Source organism: Zootoca vivipara, chromosome 7 (assembly GCF_963506605.1).
Source record: "Zootoca vivipara chromosome 7, rZooViv1.1, whole genome shotgun sequence".
Lineage (NCBI taxonomy): Eukaryota > Metazoa > Chordata > Lepidosauria > Squamata > Lacertidae > Zootoca > Zootoca vivipara.
Window position 1 is genome coordinate 8635904 of NC_083282.1, and position 16536 is coordinate 8652439.

A 16536-nucleotide genomic window follows, 5' to 3' on the forward strand; every position below is an offset into this window, starting at 1 on the left:
GCCGGATCTAGAGGGAAGAACGGACGAGAATAGCTCTGTCCCAGGAGCGGCAGCAACAGCAGCTCTGTCCCAGGAGCGGCAGCAACAGCAATAACAACAAAGCAAATATAGCGCTAACCCTGTTGAGCCAAAGTATGCGTTTCTCTAAACAATAAGTCGCCTTGCGACGTCGTTCTCAGAAATACTTCGGCTTCTGCAAGTTGCAGATCGCCCTTGCCCTCCTCCCTCCGTCACTCCCTCATCTCAACTTGGGGGCCTCTGTCGATCTTTTTGGCCGGCTAAGGACAACCCCTCCCCGCCCTGACGTGTGAACGCGTCTCCTCCAAGCGGCACGGGCTCCTGTCCTGCTCCAGCGCCGGGTTTGCCGGCTTGAGGTGAGGTGGGGGGCAGGGATGAGCCTCGCACCGGGAGGGAGGAAACCTCCGCCCTCCGATTGCGGGGCTCGCCCAGCGGGGAGGGGGCAGAGCCCAGTCCGAGCTGATCCGAGCCCACCTGCAGGAAACCCGCGCGCCTGGCCCGGCTTCAGCAAGCCGGGGATGGCACTACGGCTACCTCGGGCACAGCTCCGGGCCGCTGAGGGCTGCCCGCCGCCCCTTGCTGGCGGCGCCCACCTCCCGCCTCGGAGCGCAGCGAAGGACGTGGCGCCCTTGTGAAGGCTGGGCGCAGGGGGCTTCCCAAACCGGGCTCCGACGGCAGCCTCGGCCCGCTGCAGCAGCCAGGTAAGCGCTTTCTGCCGCGTGCGCCCCGCGCGCACGGAGAAGGCGGGAGGCCCGCGAAGCCAGGAGGCACCCGGAACCCGGTCACTCTCCGCGGCTTGCCGGGCTGCGGGGTCCGCGAGTTTCCGCGGGTGCCTTGTGGGCGTCCAGCAACCGCTAGAGGGAAGAAGCTGTGCGCGGCTGGAGGGAGCTGCAGGCCCAGCTTGCCGGGAGGCGCGGAGGAGGAGGAGATCCCAAGCGCCCTGGCCCTGACTTTCCCCCCTCCGGCCCTTTTTAAAGCGGAGTCGCGGGCGCACCTGGCCACCCTGCCTCTGTGGGCCATGTTGGACGGCCTGAAAATGGAGGAGACTCTGCACGACGCTCTCGAGCCGCCCCCGCCGCAGCCGACCTCCCTCTCCTCGGTGCTGGGTGAGTGCCAAAGTTCCCCGCGCGCCGCCGTGGCAGCCCCTTCCCAAAGCAAACCCTGCTTCCGTGCCGGATCCCTTCGGGTGCCGGAGTTGCTCCGCCTGCCTTTCTGTCCCGCGGGAGCTGCTCGTTTCATCCCGATCCCGAAAGAAGAAACGGAGGGCAGGCGGCGCTAGCAGTTTCGCCAGCCCGGCAGGGTTCAAACGACCAGCTCCGGGGTGCGCCTTAGGTAGGAGGAAAAGAGGGCGGGGGGAGCGGTTTTCTCCGTTGTGGGAAGAAAATAAGCGTCCCAAGTGCCTTCGCTAGGAAGGCGAGAGAGAAGGGACCTCATGCGTCTTAACCATCACCCATAGAATTTATAAAAGAACCTGTCCAAATAGCAATATCGATGTCTTTATTAGTTTACTTACCCAAGCCCACGAACACAGAGAGATCTATGAGGGTAATAACTAGTACGGAAATCTTGTTCTGTACACTCCATGGAGCTGGAGCGGATAATCATCGTTCCAGGACTAATAACGTTTCTTGGAAGGGAATAGCGGAGAACTTCTTTCCTCCGCTTCTGTATGCCCGCACCCTGCACGGCAGTTGTTCCTGCGTCTTCGTCGTCGGCGCATCTTCTCCGTCGGCTCACTCAGCAGCGCCGCGCAATGAAAGCCTCTTTGTCCTGGACAAGTTTCGAGGGTCGCGCAGTGGGCAGATGAAGAACATCGCGACCACAGGTGACACGGGATTGTCCCAGGATGCGGTTGTCCCACTCGAGGACAAAAGGCAACTTTTGTCTCGACGAATCATCTCTAAATGGTAATATAACAGGACCGCAAATTCTAGGTAGGAATGATCGATTCCGTACCTAAGAAAACATGGATGAATTCTGGAATATTTCGCCCCTTCCAGGGAGCAAAATCTTGGTTCTATCTTTGCCCTTCCGAATATATAGTCCCTGATGCCCAATATTTTCCAGCCTGGAATGGGCGGACGGGGACTTCGGGGAGAAGCGCGCCTTTGAATCGTTTGTTCAAATCACCAAATGACCAAGTCTCAGAAGTATAGTTCACATTGTATTTCTAAAGAGAAGCAGATATGAATAAGACACCTTTAAAGAAGGAGAGAAAAGAATTTTTCGTTTAGAATTCGAAGCCTTTTTCTTTTCCGCTTCGCTTTGGCCCTAGAGCGGCAAACATTCGCTCAGCCTGAATCTTGCCTCCTTTCTTCAAGTGCAATAGGATTTTATTAGTCACCCCTTTGGAAAACCAACCCAAAAAAGAAAAAGAAAAAAAAGAAAGCCACAGAGCCCCTTTTTTGTTGTCTAAAATCCAACCGCATTTTTAAAAATAAACTTTGTTTTCATAATGCCACGATGGCGGGCGGGATGCTTTGCATCTAAACCAAAGATCGTTTTGACAGCGACTCAGGATCCCGCGCCTTCGTTGTGAAAGGACATTAAAGATCAGCTCGCCCCTTACTGAAAACGGACATCTTTAGGGAGAGAGAAATCTCCGTTCGGGGTTTGCAAGTTTGGGAGATGTAGGGAAACGATATAAAGCTTGTGGGTTGAGAGGGATCGCAGTGCGAAGGCGCCCCGTCGCAAGTCCATTTGGGGATGCGCAGATTCCCACCTCAAGGATATAGCCTTGCTTTCTGGAACCGGCCTCAGCCCGATCCTAACGCACGTTCTTAGCCGGGAGTCCCGTCCGGCTCCATGGAACTAAGGCCAGGGCGCACGGGAGATGGGGCGGAGGCGCGTCCTGGCGCGTCCAAGAAACCGCAAGCGCCTCCGCCCCGTCGGAGAAAATGGGTTTGAGCCCCCGAATGGCGGCTGCCAAGGGTTGTCCCTTCCGCAGGCTGGAGTAGTTCGTTCGCGCGGAGCCTGTCTCAGCGGCCCTCCGCAGCCGCCGCGCTCCTTGTTCTCCAGTCCGCACCGCGCAGGGGAAGCCGGCGGCGGAGGCGCGGGCGCCACTTTTCAGCTCCCTCGCGCCGGGGGCAAGGAAATGGTGCTTGCCGCGAGGGGATAGGGACGGCAGCGGGAGCAGGGGGCCTCCTTGGCCTTCGGGCTGAGGTGCGCCTTGGAAGGCGAGGCTGAGGGGATGGGGCTATCCCGGGACGGCTCCTCACGGCCCTCGCGTTCGTTGCAGGGGGAGCCCCGGCGCGGGCGCGCTCGGTGTGCGAAGGCTGTGGCGGCATCATCGCGGAGCGGTTCCTGCTGCGCCTCAACGAGCGCCTGTGGCACGAGCGCTGCGTGCGCTGCGCCGCCTGCCAGGATCCCCTGCGAGGCACCTGCTTCTTCCGCGACCAGAAGCTATACTGCCGCCTCGACTACGAGAAGTAAGTGCGCGCCGGCGGGGCGGGCAGCTGGGCCCCGCGCTCACCTTAACCCAAGACCCGCCAGAAGGCGCCTCGGAGCCTGTTCCCACGAGCGAGGCACGCTTCCCGCGCGAAGCGCAGAAGAGCGGGCGGCCAGTGGGGTCCAAGCGCCCGGCCCAGACGCACCGGGACCTGTGCGCCCGGAGCGCTCGCGTCTCCTCTCAAGGCTGCAGTCCTAGGAGACTTGGCGGGCCAAAGCAGCGGGAGGACTGGATGAATAGGGTTGGGCTGCCAGGAGACACGAGATTGCAGTCTTAGATTCGGGGCACAGCTTGGTCTGCCAGCATAGCTGCCAAGTTTTCCCTTTTCTCGCGAGGAAGCCTATTCAGCATAATGGAAAATCCCTTTTAAAAAGGGATAACTTGGCAGCTATGTCTGCCAGTTGCAAGACCAGGAGTGCGATGGGGGATGGCCGGTGCCGGCATCCTGCAGGCCTCTTCGCACTCCCGGTAGAACGCGGCACATCTCGCTTTAAAGAGAAGGAAAAGGTTTATCGTAATGGCTGGAGTCCCCCCCCCCCCGCCCGCCCAAGGACCAACTTGGCAGTTACAGATAGACAGGTGCCCATTCAACAACACCAGCAAAGAATGGGGCAAAACTATCTGGATCTCTTTCACTGAAACTGAGGGGTGTGTGTGGAGATAACAGCTCCCCCCACCCCCGCAGTTTGAGTGAGCGCTGGGGAATGAATGCTGCCCTTTTATATTAAGGGCAACTTGAGAATAAACACGAGTCACAATTTGGCTCATGGCTTCACACTGCAGACGTGTGATCTTGCTGCAAGTTATCCTCTGTATGCAGCTTCTGATTCCCACACCCAAGTGTCTTTTGTGAAGGAGAGAGCGCCCAGATTTAGGCAAGGGTGGGCAACTCTCAAAGGGAGGGATCAGCTAAAACGGTGCCTATATAGCCACATTCTTTCCTGTTTCCTTCAAAGTGCTACTGGGCGAATGAACCCAATATGTTCCTCACTTCTTCAGTGTTGAGGTGACTCTCATTGCAACCCATAAAAGAGCCCTGTTGGGTCATGTGCTCCAGCGTCCTGCTACACCCAAAGGCCTCCAGGAAACCCACAAGCAGAGGATGGGGGCAATCATCTTCACACATCCCTCCCCCTCCCGCAGAACTGTCTCCAAAATGGATGTTCCCGTTACCTATGGTAACTTATTTCTATATCAGCTCTCTATTAATCTGTCAAATTACCTCCCACCTTAGCTAAGTGCTTTAAACAGAAAGCCCCTATCCATCCATACATTAGTGGAGTTTTACATTAGTGGAGGCACCCAGTTTCAAGCTATGTCAAGCCTGTCCTACCAAGACCTATGATTCTAGGATGGATTTAACTGGGGGAAACAAAGCAGTTTTTCAGAATAGTGGGGGTTGTGTCAAAACTGGTATCATATTCTGTAGTCCTGAATCGGAAAGGGTTTGTGTTAGAATTTCCTTAACTGGTTTCATTCAGTGATTTGTGGAAGTGTTTTGCTCATATCATAGTGTTGAGACAGCTGGCGGAACTGAATGCCCAGACACACCGACAAGAACCCTGGGTTTTCTCCCATGACTTTAAGGAGTTAATGTGGATTGGCGAGAATGGGTAGTATTCAACTAAGTTTTAGTTGCTTAGGGGAACTTATTTCAATGGGTCTACTCTGACTAAAACCATGTGCACAATGGTTGTAATAATAAGAGATTTAGGACTTCTCCAGATTACCTGTTTGTGGGGAATTCATCCTGATTTACTTGCACAAAGTTTACACTGAGGTTATATGATGCCTGCTATTTATTGAGCATGCGTTCTTATTTGTTTGTGGGGGGGTTATATGACAGTCAGTATTCATCCTGATTTGTTTTTCTTTGTTTTTGTTTTGAGGAATATGCATTTCCAACAAATTGCTGCTACCTCACACTTTTTAATGCAATCCCTTGCTACTTTCCTAACCACAAAATGCACTTTCTTAAAAAAGTGGACATGTCGTGCCTGATCACTTGAATCCACTTTAATTGCACAAACATAAATTTTCTGGTATGCAGTTGAATCCCTCCTGCAAAACATTGACAGCCTGGAGGCAACCTGAGATTGTCCTTTTAAAGGTAAATGACCCCTGACTGTTAAGTCCAGTCGCAAATGACTCTGGGGTTGCGGCGCTCATCTCGTTTTACAGGCCGAGGGAGCCAACGTTTGTCCACAGACAGTTTTTCCAGGTCATGACTAAGCCGCTTCTGGCGAAACCAGAGCAGCACACGGAAATGCCGTTTCCCTCCCCCCCCCTTATTTATCAGCTTACACGTTTTGGCATGCTTTTGAACTGCTAGGTTGGCAGGAACTGGGACCGAACTGCTGACCTTCCGATCAGCAAGCCCAAGAGACTGAGGAGACAGTGGCTGTTTTGGTGATGCTGAGCAGATGCAATTGCAGGCAGCTGAAAAAGAAGGAAGGGGGTGCCACCAGTAATCCCAACACCTTGTGTTTCTGTGCTAAGAAAATGATAGTTGTGTTTTGTTTTTTTAAAGGAGTAAAAACCGATTTTAACCCAGAAGACACTTTTGTGGCAGAATACTTTCTTTGCAGAGAGAAAGTAATGCCTATGAAGGCCTCTAAATCTTAGCCAGAGGGCTTGTCATTAAGCTCTTCACCATACACTGAATTTAACTGTGGTATCGTCTCCCAAAAGAATCTGGGGGAAATGTAGGGATTGCTAGCAGAAAATGTTCAGCACCTCGCCAAACTACAACCCTCAGCATTCTTTGCAGGAAGTCACTACCATTAAAATGACATAAAACTGATATAAATATGTAATGTCGATTTGCATTTAATTGTAATGAAATTACAGCTATGAATAACTTCTGTGTCGACATGAATTCTTTTTTTAAAAAATAAAGTAAATATTTTGTTCTTCCCTTCCCCTCTCCTGACATAGCGCAACCCAGCCCATGCCATTATTTTTTGTAGACTTATCCAAATAGCAGTTCCCCTGCTTAGATTAAGGGCTGGATTTGCAGTGGGCATGGTAGAGGGAGAACCCAACACTCATAATTTCTGGGTGCTTGCCTCCATTAATGGCCTGCCGGTCTGTGTGAGTTCATGTGCATTACTATTTGGCATAGGCAAGTTTGGTGCCACAATACTCTATGTTGTGTTTGCTGCAATGGAGTGACATGACTACCCCTTTGGAAGTATTAGAATGGACGAACGTTTTGTGAATACCTAGTCGCTGTGGTTGTTTAAAATAGCATTTGTCAATATCTCTGCTGTGTGTGCAGGAGGAGATTTAGTTCCCATTTGGCTTGCGAATGAGCTCCGTGTAGCTGGAAAATTGGCATGTTTTTGGGTCAGAGTTATACTGTTACTCGTTCTGTTCTCTCTCAACCTGAGTTTCTTTGCAGGGCCACATTGCAAAGAGACCTTGAGCAGGTGCTGGGAAATGTAGACAGTTAATCGAGAGTGCAGGGAAAGTTCACTCGTTTGAAGGGCCACTGTAACAGACAGCTGTTGCTCAGGGACATTCTCTGTCCATTAGACGTGTCCTTCAAATGTCACATGGCAGGTATATACCATATTTTTCCATCTATAAGACATATAAGACGTGTATAAGATGCCCCCTAATTTTTGACATTATTTTTAAGGGGAAAAACTTAGTCTTATACACGGAAAAAGATGGTACATTTGCAAGTGATGATTAAAGCATAATGCTTGTGAGAAAAATAAAGGCAGTGTGCCTTCTGTATGAACCAAATAATCAAATAATTAGACAAAAGGGTAATGTTGTTAAGATGTACTATTACAACTTTTGCCTGTTTCCTTTTGTCTGAAAATTTCACTTTTTTCCATTGATTGCAGAATCAACTTTCTGTGCTGCATGATAAAACAGAATAATATTCTCTTCTCCTGCTTCTGGCTAAACTCTCACTATTTTATTTTGTTAGTTATGGTTACTAGCTGCAGAACAAACCTATAATAATAATAATAAAAAATAAATAAATAATAAGGTTATTATTTTCACCCCATCCATTTGACTGGGTTGTTGTGGCCACCCTGGGAGGCTTCCATCATAAAAATAAAATAAAATAAAAAAAACCCCTAACCTATCTCGTATCTGTAATTATACCACTATGATTACTTCCATTGACTGGCCTGGGACATTTTGGTATCTGAGAAGAGAAAATCTAGATGGCACTTTGGCTTCCACTAACTGACATGCTGGGGGACAATCTACCGACAGAAAGTTTTCCTGTGGTAACTTCATTGAAACGAGCAAATGCTCTGCGGAAGTGCTGCCATTTCTACAGGGCTTGTGCAAAAACAAACAAACAAACAAACAAACAAACAACAGCTTCCTAGTGTTGAGTCAGATCTGTCTCTTTTGTTCTGGCACCCTCGAAGGCGCCCCGAATCTGCTAGCTGAGGTGTCTTCCTCAGATAATCTTGTTGTCTGGTAGAACCGCCTTTGGTTCCCAAAAACCTTATACAGTGGTGCCTCGACTTACGAATTTAATCCGTTCCGAAGGCACCTTCGTAAGTCGAAAAACTCGCAAGTCGAAAAATGCCATTGGAAACGCGATTTCCTGTAGGAATGCATTGGAAACGGAAAAATTCGTAAGTCAAAGCAACCCTATCTAAAAAAAAATTAAGTTGAAAAATCCCTATCTAAAACCGCCGCGATTTCCCCCCGGATGTCGAGACATTTGTAAGTGCGCGTCCATTACCCCCATTCGTAAGTAAAAAAATTCGGTTGTCAAGTCGTTCGTAAGTCGAGGTACCACTGTAGTTTTCCAGTTGCAGGGGTTATCCTATGCTCCCTACACCCACATTGCCCCATGATATATTGTTAATTTTATGCTATTGGTTATTAGAGTGAAGGAAAGAGTATTTGCCTTTTCTTTCTTTATGTCTTCTTTTACTCATATATATATATTTACAGTAAGAAACAACCTATCCCTCAAGCAATTGGAAAAACGTTCTGTTCCTACTGCCGTTCCTATCGCGTACAGCGGGACAGGTAGACAATTGTGACCGTGAAGCTGTTTTGGGATCTCTCTTCTCCGATTGTCCTTTCTTATTGTGTGCCCGGTTACCACCCATTAAGCAAAGGGGGCGGGGGGCGGGATGTGATAAGAATGGGAGCTGCTTCACAAAAACGCAAGCAATAATCTGATTGATGAAGTTTATCCAGGGTGAAACCAGATTGATATTCTGCTGGCTTCTCGACTCTCTTAACAGTGGCAGGATTCGACTTGGCATCTTCTAAAGTTTGAACCACTTTTCTGACTTCCCAGCAGTATTGCAAATAGATTGGGTTTAACTGCTGTTGTGAATGATCTGTTTCATTTGAGTCGCAGAGGCGGCACAAGGGTCTTTGATTTCTGTAGCCTTTGGTTTCTTTGCTAATGACTTAGCTGTATGGTTTAGATAACTAGTTCATAGCAACTTTCTGATTTAAGTTTTGGTTCCTTCCACAAGGCAGATTTGGTTACAATGCAAAGGTAATGCAGTAGAAGACAGCGTATTAATTAGCACAAGAGTTAGAGAAAGGCTACATGCCGGACTGAAAGAAGCAGTTGAGCTGAAATTAATTACACAGGCCACAGAATTAAATATGAAAGCAGCCATTGTGGGGATGCTCAAAATATTGGTTCTAGCCAAATCCCACTTGGAGCTGGCCTCTGGGATGAAAGTGTGGTTTGAAACATACTGTAGGTATCCTTCAGATTTCAAACTTCTCCAAATTGTGCAATGCACATTTTCTTCACTCAGAAAGCTGCTTGGATTGCTGGCACAACAGGGTTTGGTTGCCGGCCCTCCTGGAAAAAAACACCTCATATACTAAAAGTATCTAAAAGGCAGAGCTCAAGTGACCTATACTGGATGATTTTATTTCTCATATATCGAGGCACATGGTCACACCAGTATATGGAAATGTCTGGCCCATTTAAGACTATATAGAACCTTTATTCTCAATAAAGGCAGGGCATACTTTTATTTTTATATACTGTATCTGTATCATTTGTAAAGGGAATCTTTGCTATAATCCATCTGGAATTGTGCTGCATCTTTGTATTTTGGTCCTTCCAGGCAGTGTCACTTCATGGTTTGAATTTCATATTTTTTTGTTGACTTTCTTTTTGTTACAGGTAGGTAGCCGTGTTGGTCTGAGTCGAAACAAAATAAAAAAATTCCTTCAGTAGCACCTTAAAGACCAACTAAGTTTTTATTTTGGTATGAGCTTTCATGTGCATGCATACTTCTTCAGACTCATACCAAAATAAAAACTTAGTTGGTCTTTAAGCTGCTACTGAAGGAATTTTTTATTTTGTTTCTTTTTGTTAGGTTTGTACTTTTATTTTTGCTAACAAAACAAAAAAAATGTTAAATTTCTAAAAAGCTGCTTTTAAAAATGTATATTTTAGGATAAATTGCCTTTAAAAATGCAGACTTTGAGAGAAATTACATGGCAAATTTAGGGCAATATAGGTTGAAAAGTGTGTGTTTAAATGGCATTTAAACTGATTTCTTTTTAAAAAAACAAAAACAAAACCTTGCAGATGCATGCAAAAAGAGAATGAAAATGGGCTTAGCCACGAACGCACGCAAGAGTAACACAGACCAGAAATAAAAAGCGCTAAGCATTAACTAATAAATAAATACAAATTCTGCTGAAGTTAAGCTTTATTATTATTATTATTATTATTATTATTATTATTATTATTATTATTATTAAAGTCCCACCAATTTCAATGCAGCATATTAAAAGGCAAGTTTGGCACGCCCATTGAAATCAATGTTATTTGAAGGTAATCAGCTTTGGGTGGGTCATGCTGTGAGGTTGGTGAAACCGGCCCCTGTCAGGGCATAGGCCCACGGGAGCTGCAAAAACCACCTATCAGACTATGGGGTGTATTATATGTTTGTCGGGCATCGTGCTGCTGCACATTGCAGAAACTCAATAGCAGAAAGTTCTCCTCTTCTTCAACGACACCCGGGGCAGCAAATTGCCATGCACCCTGGGGGGGGGCGTCGCCGCTACGTAACAATGCATGTGTTGCTACGTAATGACGCATGTGTGCTATGTAGAGGGGGATCGCGCGCCCCCCACGACTTCTAAACGGAGCGTCCAGGCTCCAGGTAGAGCCAAGCAGGCTTTTTACTGAGAGGCTGGAGAGGCTCACCTTGGGAGTCGCTGGGTGGGGTGCCGACTGTCACCCCCCCATAGTGGAACCCGGGGCGCCCCCCCCTACGCCCCCTAGCTCCACCCCTGCTCTTCTTCTTCCTCCTCCAACTTTATGGTCAGGGCTGGATTTAGGTTTGATGAGGCCCTAAGCTGCTGAAGGTCATGGGGTCCTTTATATGTCCAGCTGTCCTTTGTCAACAAGAAATTGTCGCTGTTTTTGTGTTGAATATATGTTATATGGTAATTTATGGACCTACATAACACAAAACACTGTTGCTGTATGTAGGTTTTATTTTATTTGTTTTTTATCTTATATTTTGGAAATGTACATCCAGTTGTTGTTTTTCCTTTCAATTTTTTGGGGCCCCGCCAAGAGAGTGGGGCTCTAAGCTATAGCGTGCTTAGCTTATATGTAAATCCGGCACTGTTTACGGTGGTAGTCGGGACAGGGTTCTGATGGCCTCACTACTTTGGGGAAATGCAGGGCTTTACATTTTCTGTGAACTCGAATTTCAGCTTCATGGTTCATATCAGAAAGTGTGAGTTTCTCCCGGCTCAGCTTAGCAGAAGGGCATTTAATGTACGAAGGAAGACCGAAGGGGCTGTATTGCTCATACTTAGCATGGCTGTACATCGTCTCCTATTAAAGAAGAAACAGCAAGAAGAATTATCTTTAAGTGGTTTCAGTGAACAAGCAAAATATCTGAAAGTTACCATTGAGCTTTAAATGCTAAGAAAATGATATCAAACACCCTCTTCCAACATTCCATGTCTCTCTATAGTTCACCCCTCAAACCAGGGTTCCGTAACTGAGAAACAGTGAAAAAGTATTTGAATTAGAACATACATTTAAAGTTTTGGAATTGAAGTTGCTTTCCTTAAGAACTTTCTTCAGAAAGTTGTTTTAGATATGAATTTTTGCTGAAATAACGAAGTGGCGCAAGACATTCAGATGCTTGAAACAACCCAAACTTTCCCATCCCTAGTGACACAATAAAAACAGAAGGGTAGCATTGCTGTGTACCTGTTTTGGACTTTGTCCCCTACTCATAGCTGCCAAGTACCCCGTATTTCCCGGGAAACCCCTGTTTTTCCTTACCGTTTCCCGTTTCAGCTCCTCTTCCGTTAATCTCCCTTATTTTGGCTCCTGTCGGCGGCCATTTTTCTGGTGCCGCTTTGCCCATCTATCGGCACCAGAAAATGGCCGGTGCCGGAAGTCGTGTCTACACATGTCCGGAAGTGCGTAGACGAAACTTCCGGTGTCGCTTTGCCCATCGATGGGCACCAAAAATGGCCGACACCAGAAGTTGCGTCTACGCACTTCTGGACATGCGTAGACGCGACTTCTGGCACCGGCACCAGCAATTTTCAGTGCCCATCGATGGGCAAAGCGACACCGGAAGTTGCGTGTACGCACTTCCGGGCATGCGTAGACGCGACTTCCGGCGCTAGCACTGGCCATTTTGGGTGCCCATAGATGGGCAAAGCAACACCAGAAGTTGCGTCTACACAACTGCTGGTGTCGCGCGGCTGCCGATCCCGGATTCCTCCGCGAGAGACTTGGCAAGTATGCCCCTACTCCATCTGCAGGTCTGCCCCTACCTGCATAGCCCCATTGTCTCTTTTGGAGAAAACCTTTGCAGAACCATAGGGGCTCTTTTGAGGGTGAAAACTTTCTTAATGATAAAGAAGAAAGTTGGTTGTGCAGATGTTTTGCTTGCCTAGATCTTGTGACGATATATACATACACATACACATACACAGTGGTACCTTGGTTCTCAAATGCCTTGGTACTCAAACACCTTGGTTCTCAAACGCTGAAAACCCGGAAGTAAGTGTTCTGGTTTTTGAACATTTTTCAGAAGCCGAACGTCTGATGTGGTTGTTGGCTATTGTTTCTGGGGCACCTGCACCAATCAGAAGCTGTGCCTTGTTTTTCGAACATTTCGGAAGTCAAACCGACTTCCGGAACAGATTAAGTTTGATGCTTTTGTTTTTGCTATTTCTTTTGCATTTTTGTTTTTGAGGCTTTTTCGGTTAATTAGTTTTTGTGATTGTGTGGAACCCAGTTCAGCTACTGATTGATTGATTGTGTGACTGCGGAAATGGATAAAATCCAAAGAATGACTATCATCAGTGCTGGTAAGAAAAAGAATTAATTTTTATTTTTTCATCTACAATACTCTCTTGTTTCATAGTACAGTACATTGATTATTGCTTTCCTTTTATGGATCAATGGTCTCTGTAGATAGTAAAATTCATGTTAAATTGCTGTTTTAGGGGTTGTTTTTAAAAGTCTTAAAGGATTAATCCATTTTGCATTGCTTTCTATGGGAAAGCACGCCTTGGTTTTGGAATGCTTTGGTTTTGGAACGGACTTCCAGACATACCTGCCAAGTTGCTGTCAGAGAAATAAGGGACTGGGCCGGAAGAAGCAGACCGGAAGTAGCGCTGCTGTCATTTTGGAACTGGGCGGAGCATGCTCAGAAGTGACTTTTGATGCTGCTTTGCCCCGTTCCAAAATGGCCGTCACGCCAGAAGTCACACTGCAGCCATTTTGGAACTGGACAGAGCAGCATCAAAAGTCGCTTCTGAGCATGCTCCGCCCAGTTCCAAAATGGCCGCCGTGCCAGAATAAACCGAAAAAACCCCCAAAATATCAATTTTTTCAGTTAGGAACAGCTGGGGGAAATGGGGATTTCTCGGGGAATACGGGAGACTTGGCAGCTATGCTTCCAGAATGGATAAAGTTTGGGAACCAAGGTACCACTGTATATAAAATAAAATAAAATAGGCTGCTATGAACCCTTTGGGTCATCATCACTTTGGTGGGGAGCTGCCACTTTGTTAATGGCGGCCAACATTGATCACTTGAAACAGCTGCCTCTTTGCCTGTTGCTGGACTGGCACCGCCTGCAGTTCTTGCACCAAATACTTTAGAGCTGCTCTACTGTTGAGTTCATCTGGCTAACTGCCAAAGAAGTGGTTTGGGAAATGTAATATGTTGTTTCATGATAAACGAATGATTCCATTGCAGTGCAGTGCAGACTTTGCCAACATTGTTCGATCAAACCCTCCACTGGCAACTCTTACGTTTTCCAGCAGAAGGAACAAAGATGGAACAGGGCTGTGTTTCATCGCGGTCGGTTTTTGCGTGAGCAGGAATGAAGTTTGGGTACCAACTTGGAGATCAAAATGACAGCTGTGGCTGCTTTTCCGAGAATTGCTTTTTACAAAACCGCAATCACAGTCATTTACTCAGACTTCCATTTTATTGGGGGGGGGGCAGGAAATAAAATAAAAACCACATTTGTAAGTTTTATTCACTTGTAGCTAAGGTTCTAGACGATATGAAGCATGCTGTGAAGGTAGAGAGCAGGATCTGAGTTCCGGTTTAGTCCATTGTTGGCATACCTGCCAAGTTGCTGTCGGAGAAATAAGGGACCGGACCGGAAGTAGCAGACTGGAAGTAGCGCTGCCGCCATTTTGGAACTGGGCGGAGCATGCTCAGAAGTGACTTTTGATGCTGCTTTGCCCAGTTCCAAAATGGCCACCGCGCCAGAAGTCGCACTGCAGCCATTTTGGAACTGGGCAGAGCAGCATCAAAAGTCGCTTCTGAGCATGCTCCGCCCAGTTCAAAAATGGCCACCGCGCCAGAATAAACCGGGGAAAAACAAAAAAATCCATTTTTTCAGCTAGGAACAGCTGGAAAAACTGGGATTTCCCGGGCAATACGGGAGACTTGGCAGCTATGATTGTTGGTTCAGTTCTGAATGCTCTTTGGATGAATGATTGACCAAGATTTTTTTTTAAACTGAGTGCCTGCTCAGAATACAATGAATTAAAACAGAACAAGTAAAGCAGAAGATTGAAGGCATCCATGTCCAGTTCTTTCACTGAAGGACGCTGTATGTTCTTTCTGGCTTTCATCTTATACACCAAGTAGGTGAGCAGTTCATCACAAACCCAAGCTGAAAAGCACTTCACAAAACCGCAAGGACTTCACACAAACACACCCACCCATAAACTTCACGCCAACACATGGGAACACTTCGCACAAGCTCACGAATACGAAAGCACACGCCCAAAGGATTCACAAGCAAACAAGAACTCATAATCAGTGCTATTTTCTAGGAAAAAGAGGTACTGGAACTCACCATGAATGTCTCCCTCGTTCTTGTAGAATGGCAATGGTGCCCACTTGAGAGGTGCCGAAACTAAGTTCTGGAGAGTTCTAGCTGAAAATATGCCCTCATACAAATGCACAAGCCCTCACAGAGTCTTACATCCAGGACCTTTTCCCAACCTTTCATTCAATCATTCCTATCTATATCAAGATTTGTTGAGAAATAAATGAAATATACCATATTTTTCTGTCTATAAGATGCCCCCATGTATAAGACTCATGGCAACAACCAATCACCAGTCCACCCTCAGCACTATCCGTTTATAAGGTGCCCCCTAATTTTTGACATTATTTTTTTAAAGGAAAAAAGCCTAGTCTTATATACAGGAAAATACGGTATTTCTGCTCTTTGCCTTTCCTAGGAACCTACATGTTTAAGGTTTGGAATAGATATAGGTTGTTGTTGTTTAGTCGTTTAGTCGTGTCCGACTCTTCGTGACCCCATGGACCATAGCACGCCAGGCACTCCTGTCTTCCACTGCCTCCCGCAGTTTGGTCAAACTCATGTTTGTAGCTTCAAGAACACTGTCCAGCCATCTCGTCCTCTGTCGTCCCCTTCTCCTTGTGCCGTCCATATTTCCCAACATCAGATATAGGTTACAAACCAGATTTAATATCTCAGAGCATCCATTCCTTCTTGATCTCAGGATCTTAGGTGTGTAACCTGATATTTGTAGCAATTTTGTATATTTTACTTATTTTGTGTGTGTGTGTGTGTGTGCAAATTATCTTTTAACGTCAGATTTTCAAATTCTGCTGTTCCACAAAGAGCGGTGTGTTTTGTTATCAGAGTATGGGCTATGTTCTTTATCTTTAACACTCAAAGTTGTGGGCAAGCCTGTTGCATTTCATTGTTAAATGAAATGTTTTAGAGATGTCATCTCTTAATAGCTTTCTAAGTCCCATTAGTCCATGATTAGAGAGAAGTTAAAGATTACCTATTAAATTTTCTTGTTCCATTTCCTCACTGTAATTTTTTTTTTTTTACAGTTAGATTCCTTTTAATTTCATTCCAAATACTGAACAATGTTTCAGTGCAGGGTTCTGATTTAATTATTTCTTTGTCTGATTGTGTACAATCCCAGTGCTGAAGATCTGTCTGCCTGGAACCAGTTTTTCAAAATCGTCAACATGGCGGCCTGGTCATTCACATTTATAGATGGGAAGGCCAGTCCACAATCCTTAATTGTACTGCATGATGCTTTCCTAGCCACTTTTAGTTCTTTTCTTATTCCAGAAAAAAACACCAAACCTCAATTTTTGCCAGTCACCAGTTATTCTGAATGCCTGCTGTTGATTTGTGTGCATTTCCCACTTAATATCTTTTTACAAAACATTGCAAAGAGGCAACAGCGAAGTCTAAATGCTCAGTGTGGTGTAGTGGTTAAGAGCGGTAGACTTGTAATCTGGGGAACCGGGTTCACTTACCCGCTCCTCCACATGCAGCTGCTGGGTGACCTTGGGCTAGTCACACTTCTCTGAAGTCTCTCAGCCCCACTCACCTCACAGAGTGTTTGTTGTGGGGGAGGAAGGGAAAGGAAATTGTTAGCTGCTTTGAGACTCCTTCGGGTAGTGATAAAGCGGAATATCAAATCCAAACTCTTCTTCTTCTTCTTCTTCTCATATGGTTTTTCTTTGGCAAAAGGGAGCAGTCATGCTGGGCAAGACTTGTGTATAATTCAGGAGGGACCAAAGTGGG

At 46.6% G+C, this 16536-nt stretch overlaps 1 protein-coding gene across 1 annotated transcript in view; it reads left to right on the forward strand.

Annotated features, from left to right (window-relative positions):
• The first annotated feature begins 1036 nt into the window (after nt 1-1036).
• LMX1A (LIM homeobox transcription factor 1 alpha) overlaps nt 1037-16536 on the forward strand; it is a 76800-nt gene continuing 61300 nt past the window's right edge. The window contains exons 1-2 of the mRNA XM_035123275.1: nt 1037-1136; nt 3263-3446. Coding sequence (XP_034979166.1) covers nt 1037-1136; nt 3263-3446 — 284 coding nt within the window. The remainder of the gene's footprint in view (nt 1137-3262; nt 3447-16536) is intronic.